Genomic DNA, 13,772 nt, shown 5'->3' with positions numbered 1-13,772 from the left:
CACTGCACTTTGTGGCATTTTGGGTGGAATTGTACATGAACGGTAGGAGCTAGAAACACAGCTCTAGTGTTCGTTTGCAGCAGAGATCTTTATGCTGCTTATATATAAATATGATCATTCCAGCTCAAATATTTTTATAAATTATTTTGCAAAACACAAAATGTGCACATTTGTAAGAGAAGCAAGAGACGTCCAGGTGATTATGTTTGTGGTTACTTAAAAGGTTTCCTCTGCCATACCTTCCAAATGGTTTAATGGCATCTAACTCTAACCAATAACAGCTGACTGTACATTAAAATGGAGTGGTGCAGTTGGGTACATCCTTAAAAGTGGCCCTTTAAGAACTGGACAGGACCTTGTGTAATGCAAGAACTATTTTGTAGCAAAGTGTCCAAACGACTATGCCAGCAGATTTTGAACACTACTTATGGCATGAAAAAGGTGGCTTACACCCAATGGTGGACAGTAACTGAGTAACTCAATAAATGTAATTAGTTTCTGTACTTTAGTATTTTTGGTGTATCTGTACTGAAGTTTCTCCGTTCTGGGCAACTTTTCCTTTCACTCCACTACATTTCAGAGTCTTATATCCGACTTTTTCCTCCTACATTTTGAGAAATCTGTCGTTCCTTTTGGTTTCTGTGTGTATAAAATCGTAACATGTCAAAACGAAAGAAGCGCAAAGCCAGAGCACCAATCAGGGCCCAGCGGTCACTTTGTTTAGAGCTGGTTTTGACCTGTTGGTCATACCGACCCAGTGCAGCACGCGGTTCAACGTCAGCGCAGCAGCGTAAAACTTTGGGAGAGTCTGTTCAACATAAATGATCGAGAGTCGAGACTGACGCGGCTTTTTTCTGAATTTCTACAAACACCATTTCATTTTATAGTAAATTAGTTTGGGCTGGTTTATGTTTATGAACAGAGGCCTACAGATCAACATAGTAAAGGAGCTCATCTGTGATCCTGAGTTTAAAGCCAGTTTTTATTCAACTTAAACTTGGAACTAAGTTGTAAATAAATCTGAAACTGAAACTTTGCTTGTGTGTAAAAAGTGATTTCAGAGCCACTCGGTTCTCCCTGATGGAACCTGTTTACCTTCAGTGTTTTGTGCTTCTGATCATTTTAATAGACGTCAGCGTCACTAATTAATGACGTTCTATTAAAAGACTGGTTTACCAAGAGAGACGCTGGAGGACTTTCACCTGAAATGAGTTCATGAAGCCAGTCTGGTTATAAAAATGATAACAGGACATCAGAGCCAGAATTACTCTTTTAGTACTTTATACTTAAGTACATTTGAAGGTAAATACTTTGGTACATTTACTCAAGTGGAGGTCTAAAAGGGAGGAACTTCTACTTTTACTGGAGGAATATTTTACCTTGGGGGTCTCGACTTTAACTCAAGTACATGATTTGTGTACTTCGTCCACCACTGCTTACACCCAAGCAAGTTGGCAATATAACAAGATTAGCAAAAGACCATGTGACAATGGGCCTCTTTCAAGAAAACATTGGTCAGAATCTTTGCGAAATCTGCGTGAGTGGTTTTTAAAAAGAATTTCTTCTTAACTGTGAGTGAATGAGCTCCACTGTTCTTGGAGAAGATCTTTAGTTCACATCTCATTACTAACTACGAAAACTTAACAGGGTAGCTATCTTTCGTTCCTGGACTGATTAGTGCAAAAAATGTATTTTTACTCATGTTACTCATTCTAAAAGTATGAAGATGAGATTCTTTATCTACATTAATAAAGGACAGAGTTTTGTGTTTGAAGTCTAAAATCAGACCCAGGGTTTTAACGTGACCTTCAGCAGGTATCTGAGTGTGAGGGTCAGTACTGGGGTAAATACCACAGTGTTCTTCATAACAGAGAGCTGTGAGGGTCTCTTCACTGGGGAGCGTTTGAGTGACCCCCACACACCATGACAGCTTACATTTAGTTTTTAGATTCACTGTAACTTCCCAGTATTTTTGTCCTGAAGAGAACCCTTCTTTACTCAGAACAGGAGGAAATGGAGGAACTGTGTCTGCAGATTTGGATGAGCTCAGTTTTCCAAAATACACACCGACAGTTCCATCTCGTGTCACTGTCAGAGACCTGTGACGTGTGTCAGGATCCACAGTGAGCTTCTCTGAAAGAAAAAGGTAGTTTAGCTTGTTTGAAAAAGAACTGTGATGACAAAGAATGTGGAAGTTGAATGAGATTGAATGTACCTTTCTGCTTTTTCAGCTTATTCCACATCTGTAATCTCTCTTTAGCAGATACTGGAGGTACAGAGGACTGTGAGCTGACGCCTGTGTGGGGTCTAGAATCTGAAGCTGAAAAGACGTTGGCTTTTACAACAGGACAATGATCCAAAACATACTTCAAAACCCACCATGAACTTCTTCAAGAAATGGAAACTAAATGGCTCTCAAAATCTGCTAATATGAACATTGCGCTGGCCCCTATGTGGATATACACACTTTCAGCATACTCTCTTTGAATTGTAAAATAAAAGAAGAGCACAGCAGTGACACTGGGCTCTTTACACTAGCCAGTCATTGGCTGCAAGTGTCAATGTTGGATTGAGAGGACCAGCCAGCAGTGGTTCTTTGGTCAGAAACTGACCACTGAGGGCTAGAAGATAGCTAACAAAAATTGTGCACAGAAAATGGGTATAGTTTCTTACTGTACACCTATTAGGTGTGCATCAAAAAAGGACAAAAAAGGCCAGTAATTGTGCACTATGCGTAAAAACCCCCCAGCAACACTGCTGTATTTGATGCAGTCGTATTAGCACCAGACACAATACCAGGGAGCAGAAGGGCGGTGATAAACCGTGCAGCAACAGGTGAGCTACAGTCTGTATCTGTAAAGGTACAAACTGCACCTACAGTTGTATGAAAACATTTTGGTCATCCCTGGCCAAATTGTATATTTTGTTGATTTTTGATTTGAACACAAACTCTACTGCAAGCTGTTTTTAAAAATACCATTTATCTGCAAATGTTAATACAGAATTACTTTGTATTTGATTAGCTTTACACATAGGAAAAAATAAAATAGCAACTGTAGCATGTGAAAAAGTTTGGATTCCCTTCCAGATGAAAGGTCTCAGAACATAGTTAACTCATTAGGCCTTGTTTGACTTACTAGTACAGGTTAGGCAGGTCAAGAATTATCATTAGGAATTGTCAGCTACTTTAATTACTAATACAGAGTGCATTAAATTCTTTGACTCTTCAAACCTTGTACTAACACTCCACAACCATGGGTTTCTCTAAGCAGTTGGCTGATGATCTGAACATGAACTAATTGATGCTTACAAAGCAGAATAAGGCTTTTAAGAGATGAAGGTATTAAGGTATATCAATTCAGGGGAACTGTGGAAGTCAAGGCAATATCTGGAAGACCCAAAAAAAGATAGAACTGCTCAAATCCTGCAAAACCCCACCATGACAGCATATGACCTGCAGGGAAGATTTATCTGACCAGGAATGGTGGTGCACTGTTCAACTGTGCAGCATTGCTTGCACAAACATGATATGCATGAATGGATCATCAAAAGGAAAACTTACCTGTGACCTTGTCTCAAAAGTCAATGTCAAAACATCATCTAGACAGGCCAGAGGCATTTTGAACACAAGTGCTCTGAACTGATGGCGTGAAAATGAAACTCTTTGGTACAGATGTTTGGAGAAAAAAGAAACAGCATCTGATGACAAGAACACCTTGCCAACTGTTAAGTATGAGGGTGGATCTATTATGCTTTGAGGTTGTGTGGCAGCGAGTGTCCCAGGATACACTGCATGGGTAAACAGAAAAATGGATTTTGCTAAATTTGATCAAGTTCTAGAAGCAAATGTGATGACGTCAAGAAACTGAAGCTGAAAATACGTTGGCTTCTACAACAGGACACCGATCCAAAACATACCTCAATATCCACCATGAACTACTTCAGAAAACGTAAGCTGAAACTTTTGCCCTCACAATCTCCCAACTTGAACATTATTTGGTAGATCTTAAACATGCTGTGCGAGCAATACAGCCCACATCACAGCACTAGAAGCATTCTGCAAGAAAGCGTGGGTGAAAATTCCTAAACAAGAATAGAAAGACTCCTAGCTGATTATCGGGTGTTACCGAGTACCAACTTAGCAGGGAGTCCAAACTTTTGCCACACTTACCATTTTATTTCTTCCTGTTTTTTTTTTTTTTAAGAAAAGCAAATCTAAAATAATGGTGCATTAACACTTGACATTAATGTGTTTAATAGGATGCAATAGAAATTGTTTACTTTTATCACTTCAAAAATGATTAGTACATGTAGTTTCAGCAGGTGTGCCCAAACTTTTGCTAACAACTGTACATGGTAGGTGTCACTGATAAAATCGACTAGGAGTGTAGGCACAGGGTGGTGTATCCAATAAATTAGCTCTAGTAACTTGCTACATTACTAATGTATGCTACCTGTGATGTTCCCTCATGCATGTAAGTGTTGTTTTAGGCACTAATCATAGCACTTTGTTTATACTTAATAATGTATATATTAATTGATTGATTTGTGTTCACTGACAAAGATCTGTAGCATCATACTGGTACTAAAATAATAAAACTTGAGTCAAACATTTTACCTGAACATGACAACAGACATTTAACTGTTGATGATGTCCAGTATTGTGATAATCTACAAACAACCACAAATTAGTTAATATTTTAATGGGTACCAATGTATGGATGTATGGTTGTATTACAACTCAAAACTGGTCACACACTGCACAGCCACCTTTAGTAAACTCTTGCATTTTGGTGGAGTTTTGTGAACTTGGTGTATGTATAATTTTCTAAATGAACCGTCTTTTTCTATAAAATGATAGAAAAAAGAGACACAAACAGCAAACTGTAGAACTTACCTCTTTCCTTCATGGAGTCACCATTTTCCAGATATTCAGATATTTTGCTTGTGTCTGCCAAAAAGTAGATTTAAAAATTATTCAGAAATACTTATTTTTTCATTCATTTGACCTTCAACTAGTTATTTTGATAATGGTGATTAGGACGTAACTACATTATACAAAGGGGGGTACAAAATAAAAGAAATTAAAAAGAAACTAATAATGTGCAATTTAATCTCACTCCTGTTCAGGCAAGAATGGCACTGTCATCACAAGAAGAGTCCTGTATAGCTCTACTGTTAAATGTATGCTAACTTGATTTACTTGAACACTTTTTAGATTATATGTAGTAGTTATAGTAATTACAGTAATAGTAACTAATTGGCTAAATGAACTAAACATAGCTGTTTATCAGAAAAATACACTCCAGACATCAAAATTCAAGATCCAACCAAAACTACACTATCCCTATATACCCCTCTCTATTTCTACCAGTGAACAGGTGACTATATTAATCTGATTCTACCACCATGCATACATGCCTTAAACCATTAAAGCCTTAAACTCTGCCATAAACCATGGTGAACTACAAATGCTGTCCAAAACATAGCTAGAGTAGCACATGAAACAGAAATAGTACTAAAGTCCTTGTTGGACATCTTTGCAACGCCACCAGGCAGTTATTCCCAGGCATTCAATACCAGAATCCTCTCTTTGAATGGGCACAAACCAAAATACTTTCAAAACCACATTTTAGATTATTAAGTAAAATTTTAACTAGTCTCCTGTTTTGTAATGTCTCTGGTGGTAGTCAATTTTTCCAGCTGACCCCATTTGGAGAAGACCTGGCTTACCTGTAAGAGGAAGTGCTTCTGCTGGAATGGATTCTTCTGATTTGACTGTTTGACACACAAAAAAGAAAAGTTAAGGAAGTTAATATTGAACATTTAACATCATAATGCATGAGCAAACATTTCTAAATATTGTTAATAATATGCTTAATGTATACTATGTTATTACTACTGCAGCTGATTTGTTGAGTTCTAACTATAATGTGTCTCCAGTTAAATTGTATATATTGTTAATGTCCAGTACTATGACAACAACAGTTTGGTTAAATGACTTTTGAGTGCCAGGCTACTGCAGATGGGTGCCTTCACACTCTCTCTTGATAACACACTCCATTAACCATTCGTAATTATTATTATTTATTATAAAACTTGTGGTAATAAGCATATTAACACTCCATTAACCATTCGTAATTATTATTATTTATTATAAAACTTGTGGTAATAAGCATATTAACTGTCAACACAATTTTTTTCAGTACTGCTTACAAAGTTTTAGCCTCTACTTGATATGATTGTTGTAAAATCAATGCATGAAAAATTTGATATTATAGCATGTTGTTATGCATGCTGCAGTTATATAGTTAATAAGCAGTTTAATTTGACCTTTTCCCCCACATTCAATGAAATGTCAGTATATTTGACATCATAATTTCTGTAATACATTTAGAAAAAAAAATCCTGTTCGTCATATGCACACTTATCACAACATAAGTCCATTTTGGTAGATGGTGCATCTTTTTTACAATGTGAGTATTAGCTCTACACCATCTTTTAAATGAGACATGCAGATGTGTCATCAGGTCTATCTATGGTCGTCTATTAAAGCTGAGAAATCTGGTGCCAAACATTTAGCATTACTGTATGTGAATTAACTTTAAATTGGCTTGACAAAGCTGTTGCTATGCTTTTCCAGGTGGTTGCTAAGATGCTGCTAGCCTGTGGCTATGGTATAACAGATGGTAATTAAGGGGTTGTTGGTTGGTTGCTGTGTTATCCCACTCGGCTGCTAAGGTGTGACTAGGCTATTGCTATGATATTCTGTAGGTGGTTGCTAAGGTGTTCCTAAGCAGTTACGTAGGTGACTGCTTAAGTGTTATTCAGCTGCTGATATGGTACTCAAGGTGGTTACTAATGTTTTGCTAGGCCATCACTTTGGTATCCAGGCGGCTGTTAAAGTGCTGCTGGGCCATTGCTATGGCATCCAAAGCAGTTGCTAAGTGGTTGCTAGGTCATTACTGTGATATCCCAGGTGGTTGCTAAGCTGTTGCTAGGCATTTGCTATGGTATCAACAGTGGTTGCCAAGTTGTTGTGTCCCAGGTGGTTACTAATATGTATATGCTAGTATTTATGTGAGTCTGTATGTAATGTTGAGTGTCAGTGTTAGCTTTATCTAACCAACTTCATGAGCAAAAAACTTTACCAAATGCTTAATTTGAGTCATGTAATTATTTATGAAGCATCTCTAATGCCTTCAAAATTTTAGCGTCTGAAATGACAGTCAAACAATGCATCATAAATTTTATTGAAGAGAAAATTATGAAATAATAAATGGTACCTGCTGCCTTTGCCTTTTTCTGAAATGAGCAGTGAGGTAGTAAACCTTTTCAAAGAAAACAAATAATGTTGTTGTTGCCAGTATTGGAGTACATGTCCAAAACATTTATAACATTGTTTCCAGCTTTGCTCAGTACCTTGTCTTTCTAAAAGAACAGCAGTGAGGATGATGATGATGATCAATGAGAATACTAGAATTGAGATGAATGCCTTCCTCCAGAACCCTACAGAAACAAAATAATAGAAACATTTAGGCATAAGTTGCATATAATTCCAAATCCTACAGCACCTGTCAGGATCCTGAATTCCCATCAAACAAATGTAAACAAAATTTAATGCATGCAAACATAAATAAATAAACAGCTTTTGTTTGACCAGTTGGGAATTTGCTTCATGAATGTTGGGTTTAATTTGGGTTTGAGTTTTTACAGGGTATAAATGTAGCACTAAGAATGTTTTATTTATGGGCTAATTTACAAATATAGTGAGTGGAAATATTTATTGAATGACATTTTATAAGCTGATATATAACTGAACTGCTAACTGGTGTTGTGTAGTCCACCACTACTAATAGTGTTTTTTACCTACATTTTTTCTACCAGGGCATTTTGGAGAATACCACCTGACACTTGGGCCACAGACAATTAAACTTTAGAACTTTTTGGATTTTATTATATATATTATATATATGTACTCACCGGCCACTTTATTAGGTGCCAGACAGGCTGGCCTGAGTATTTCAGAAACTGCTGATCTACTGGGATTTTCACACACAACCATCTCTAGGGTTACAGAGAACGGTCCGAAAAAGAGGAAATATCCAGTGAGCGGTCAGTTGTGTGGATGAAAATGCCTTGTTGATGTGAGAGGTCAGAGGAGAATGGGCAGACTGGTTCCAGATGATAGAAAGGCGACAGGAACTCAAATAACCAACCAAAATCTCTGAGGAACATTTCTAACACCTTGTTGAAAGTCTGCCATGAAGAATTAAGGCAGATCTGAAGACAAAAGAGGGTCCAAACTTTTACTAGCAAGGTGTACCTAATAAAGAGGTGGGTGAGTGTGATATATATATACACACATACACACAATTATTTTTTTTCATATGAAGTCTAATTGTTCATTCTATGTCGCCTTAACTGGGCAGATCAGAATGGTTTCATTTGATAATAAAAATTGGATGTAGTTTGTTTGGTTTATATTTAGTTGACCTTAGGTTGTGATTCTGAATAGATTTTAGAGAAAAAGGGACACAAAATAATCTACCATCAAAGTTATAATGCAGATTATAATATATAATATTATAATACAATTTCACAACATTTTCAGTCTATATATTATTTAATGTAGATTGCATGATAACCTTTATAGTGGTTTGTGGTTTTTCCCTTCTTTCTTTTTATTTTTAAATTTTGAAAAATCTTGTCTCAGTCTCAATCTTGTCTTGGTTTCACCACCCCTGTTTTCATTTTGTGCAGGCATATAAATATATAGAAACTGTGACATTTAATATAATAAATATTTCACTTTTCTTATTTAACAGTATTTAATAGTGGAGTTGTAAAATTTGCTAAAATTGTCGCTGCCAAAACAATCACTACTGAAACGTTTGGTAGAGTTATGATTCTTTTGGTAGGAATGTTCACTCATTTATTTAATAAACAAACATAACTAAGGTATAGAGTCACTCAAAGCATAAAGATTTTAGTCTAAACTTTGAGTCAGTTAAAAGTCCGAAATGAAATCTTTCACCACTTCAGTTGAATGATTCTACCAGCATAGAATGAATTATTCATACCTTTGACTGGTTGCACTCTGCTGTCTACCATCTCCTGATCAGATAAACCCACAGAACAGGAGATCCACTCTGACTCTGAAGGAGAGAAGAGCAGCCAAGAGCTCACACTGACCAACCCTTCAGAGTCTTAATGAGAGAAAAAGAGGAAGAAGAGGAAGGAGGTTAAGTTACCAGATCTACCAAGATGTTAAGTATATAATATGTGACTTCCAACTTTAATGTTGTTCTCTGTAATACATTTTGTCTCATTTAATTAAAATAGCAAGTTTTGGTTATGAAGAGAACAGCTTGTGTGTGAAATGTTCCTAAAGCATGACATTGTGATCCAGTACCAGTTTTGTAATAAATGTGGCTGGTTGCAAGTTCTCTTCCTCGTTTGTCTCTCCAGGTAAGGGTGGGCTTTGGTGACCATCCAGTTGATGCACAGGAGACATTCACCTGATCTCCAAATTCAGCCAGCGAGAAGAGAGGAAAAGAGCCCAGCACTATGAAGGACAGTAAAGAATTAAAAATTAGTCAGTAGAAGAGACTATTCTCAACAAAGACTATGATGGCTTTCCCTATGTAATAAGATAGGAAGAGGGCAGCGCTGTGTTGGCTATATTTGCCGTGTTTTCTTGCACAGTCCACTATAGGCCTTGGAGTTGTGTAGGGCCTACAGAGTGAGGAATCCATCTTCACTTTATAATGACTTAATAACTGGTACCCTATGTGAAGAAACATGACCAACATTACGGAGCAGTGATGTCCAGTCTTACCCACAAAGGGCCGATGTGAGGGCAGGTTTTCATTCCAAACAAGCTGAAGAACACCTGATTGCACTTGTTTAATCAGTTGACCTCAGTCAAACAACTGATCATTTGAGCTCCTGCTTTGTTGGAATAAAAACTCACCCTTTGTGGATAAAAAGAGCATTTTCAGAGCATTTACATTACTTTGCAAAAGTCAGACCACTCTTCATTTACTTCCTTTTTGCTTACTTTAGTTTTGGTGTCTACCACATCTTCCAGGTGGTTGTTTGGAGTCCAGTTTCTCTAGTTTTGGCTACTCCTGGCTGATTAAATAAAACAGATGAAAGATGTTTTCTGCCTTTTGCGTAGGACTGTAAATGATGAGATAATTATCTTATAATACCAAATAAAAGATGATTTGTACTTGTCTGTTTATCTATTAGGCTTTAAGGGACAGTCATGGGCTGGAGGTTAGGGAAGCAGCCCTGTGACTAGAAGGTGACTGGTTCAATAGTATGTGAGTGAAGTGCCCTTGAGCAAGGCATCTTTTTTATGGCATTTTGGCTGAAGCTCTTATCCAGATCAACTTACAATTTGATCATTTTACACAGGTAGGCCAAGGTGGTGTTAGGAGTCTTGCCCAAGCACCCTTATTGGTATAGTGTAGGGTGCTTGCCCTGGTGGGGGATTGAACCCCAGTCTACAGCATAGAAGGCAGAGGTGTTAACCACTACACTAACCAACCATCTAACCCCTATCTGCTCCCCGGGCACCATGGAGAGGGCTGCCCACTGCTCCATGCAAGTGTGCTCACTGCCCCCTAGTGTGTATACATTCACTAGTGTGTATGTGGCGTTCCACTGCACAGACGAGTTAAATGCAGAGGTGAAGTTTTCCCATTGTGGGACTAATAAAGGTCTTAATCTTAAGACACAGAATTAAGTTGATAACACATTACATAGTAGTCTTCTTGCAGGAATAACAAGTGGATGAGTGCCAATGATGCTCGAAGCGTTTGATTCCCAGCCCTGCTCAAAGCTAGGCACTATGTGTTGGTGTTTGTTGACAGTCATTGTTTACATACAGTACTTCCCATTTTGAGAATGTAGTAGACAAAGTTTAGCATCTTACCTCTTACTATGAGATTCACACTGGCCTTCTCATACCAAATGTCACTCTTAACAAAGCATACATATTCTCCTCCATCTGCCAGGGTGAGGTTCTCCAGTCTCAGAGAGACATTCCCTTTGTCCAGTTCTCCAATCAGAGACACTCTGCCTCTGTACTGAGCATCTCCAGGGTTCTCCTGGACCTTTAGATCTTTGTACAGCAGTACTGGGTTGTTGTAATCATTCTTGTACCACCGAAGATCAAACATTTTGGCATTCAAGGCAGGAGTGAGACCACACGGCAGGACAGCTGATGACCCCTTTCGTTCTGACACTGAACCATTAGGAACAAATACAGAGAACTCTGATGGTGGAGAGACAGAAGCAGAAACTCAGAACTACACCTTATGGTAGAACAAGAGATAGACTACTTTTAGAATAATTATTATTAAAGGGTTGAAGTGTTGAATGCAGAGCTTGGTGATCTATAGAGATATTGTTGGTTTTACCTGCTGCTGAAAATGTGACAGCAGATGCAATGAAGATCAGTAGCATGCTGCAAATCATGGAACAATCCATTACTTAACAAAACAGCCAGAAAGGATCTCTACACTGCTCAACACTTCACTGCATTACAGATGCTTATATAGAATTAGCTTCTAAAATGACCACAATATGGAACAATTTCAAGAGTTTTCAGTTTCAAAGCTGAAAAGATGAAATGGCTGATGAAGCTGTAGATGTTATTTATTTAGATGCTTATTATAGCATCAAGATGTTATAATAAAATTAATATTAAGATTGAAGCTGTGATAAAATTAATATATAGAGTAGTGTTATAATAAATTAGTATCCAGAGTGTCGTAAAAAATGAATATCCAAAATAAAACGTGAATAAAATGAACAACCAAAATAACCTTATAATAAAATTATTATCTGGAATGAAGTTCCTAAAAATATTGTCCAGCGTAAAGTTTGACCTCCAGAAAGGATTTCTGAGAAAATGTATTTTCAGAATAATATTTCAATTTAAAAAATCCAGAATGCAATTAATATCCAGAATAAAACATATTCAGATAGATGTTTGGATGTAATGAATATCCTGCATGAAGTTATTATATATAAAAATTATATCCAAAATTAAGTTCTAATAAAATTAACAAGAATAAAGTTCATTAAATTGATATCCAGAACGAAGCTCTAATAAAATATTCAGAATAAAACTTTAATAAAATTAATGTCCAGAGTGAAGCTCTAATAAAATTTATGTCCAGAAAGAAGCTCTAATAAAATTAATGTCCACAATGTAGTTTTAATAAATTTAATATCCAGAATGAGGTTCCAATAAAATTCATATCCAGAATGAAGTTCTAATAAAATTAATATTCAGAATGAAATTTTAATAAAGTTTATATCCAAAATTAAGTTAATATACAGAAAGAAATTGTCTGGAATTAAGATCTAATAAAGTTAATGTACAGAATGAAATTATAATAAAGTTATTATTCAGAATAGCCTTAAAAAACAACAACTCCACAATGAAATCTCAATAACACGTCCAAAATGTCTTGTGATCAAAATCTAATGCAGATAACCTAACTAGAAATTTTAAAATAGGTAATTAGTGAATTTATCACTTTATAACAATTTGCTGTTCTTAAATGTACATAAAATATTCAATGAAAACATCAAAAATATATTTTAAACTATGCATCTAGACTGTATTAAGTACAACAGTAGAATAGAAAACTTGTAGCATGACATTCAAGTAGTCTATGCTCCTGTGTGAATCAGGAAGGTGAACTTTGTCCTGTCAGTACACACTTCAAAGCAACTACCACCAATAAAAAAGACTGTACAGTTTATAGAGAGAAACAGAAAACAGACATTTCTAACAGCTTTGATACTAAAATTATACTTTTTAAAACCTTTTTTAGCAGATTTTATACTAAAACAGATTGAAGTGACTGGAAATCGTAGGTGAACACTAACCACTACATGTACATGTACGACAAACTTGACACTGATCACAGTCCTTGATTTGAACAACAGCCTCACAACGATGTATTATTGCTTCACATGACTGTGTTTTCAGGATTTGAGAATGTAAACAGACAGCATACAGTCTTTGCTTTTGTATTAATGGTCTTACCTGTTACTGAGAACAGAAGAACGGGTGATTGTCCTCCTGACTTTTCACCTCTCGTCCTGCTGTGGTCTGCTCAGGCAAGGGTGTACACTTTCAATGCAGGGAAGGAGAGTCTGATAAGAAGGTGATATGCAAATTTTTATCGCCTTATATAGTGACATCTCCTCATTGTGTTTGGTCAGTATTACAGCAAATTAGTTTGCTTTGCTTTACTGTATGAAACTGGTTAAACTAGCAATTCTGGCACATACCATTTCTTGTACAGTGCCTTAGGTGCTGAGGTAAATCTAGTTAAGATCTGTTCATTTGGATACATCCTATAGACTGAAGAGTCTTTTGCCCAAAAAGCTCCCCAGCTTTCTGGGCTTCTGTTAATTAACTCTTAATTTTTCAATAGTTTTCTTTGCATAATTAAGCCTAGAGAGGCAGGGCATTACTGGGGTTTTACCACAGGAAAGGGCTGTTCTTAGACACGCTGTGAAGAGGAGTAAAACCCCTTTCCCTGTGATAAACTCACAGAATCACAAGGCCTCAAGTGGCTTATTCCTTTTTAAAATCACAAACATAAAATATGATAAAAATACACACTTTCAGAAAATAAATGTTGTTATTAATAATAATCAACATAAACTAGTATTCTGCCCGGAAATATGGTTCTTTTAGAAAACTGCTGATATTTTGGTTCATCTTACTGTTTTTG

General features: G+C 36.6%; 1 protein-coding gene across 2 annotated transcripts; it reads right to left on the bottom strand.

The window, feature by feature from the left end:
- Positions 1–1,319: 1,319 nt before the first annotated feature.
- On the bottom strand, positions 1,320–13,141 carry LOC108411401 (butyrophilin subfamily 1 member A1-like). Of its 2 annotated transcripts, XM_017682954.2 has the most exons (11): positions 13,076–13,141; positions 11,433–11,479; positions 10,946–11,287; positions 9,416–9,568; positions 9,084–9,209; positions 7,423–7,509; positions 7,287–7,331; positions 5,734–5,778; positions 4,898–4,951; positions 2,216–2,320; positions 1,320–2,133 (listed from the first exon to the last, which is right to left on the bottom strand). In XM_017682954.2, the coding sequence occupies exons 2-11, from the start codon at positions 11,476–11,478 to the stop codon at positions 1,631–1,633; spliced, it is 1,506 nt and encodes a 501-aa protein (XP_017538443.1). In that variant the 5' UTR covers position 11,479; positions 13,076–13,141; the 3' UTR covers positions 1,320–1,630. The 2 variants fall into 2 exon arrangements, with proteins under 2 accessions (XP_017538443.1, XP_037388659.1); XM_037532762.1 differs by lacking the exon at positions 11,433–11,479 and having other exon boundaries at positions 13,076–13,127.
- Between the last annotated feature and the right edge of the window lie 631 nt (positions 13,142–13,772).

This window comes from Pygocentrus nattereri, chromosome 22, assembly GCF_015220715.1.
Source record: "Pygocentrus nattereri isolate fPygNat1 chromosome 22, fPygNat1.pri, whole genome shotgun sequence".
Lineage (NCBI taxonomy): Eukaryota > Metazoa > Chordata > Actinopteri > Characiformes > Serrasalmidae > Pygocentrus > Pygocentrus nattereri.
Note: the sequence above shows the minus strand (reverse complement) of the source record. Positions and strands in the feature narration are given on the sequence as shown.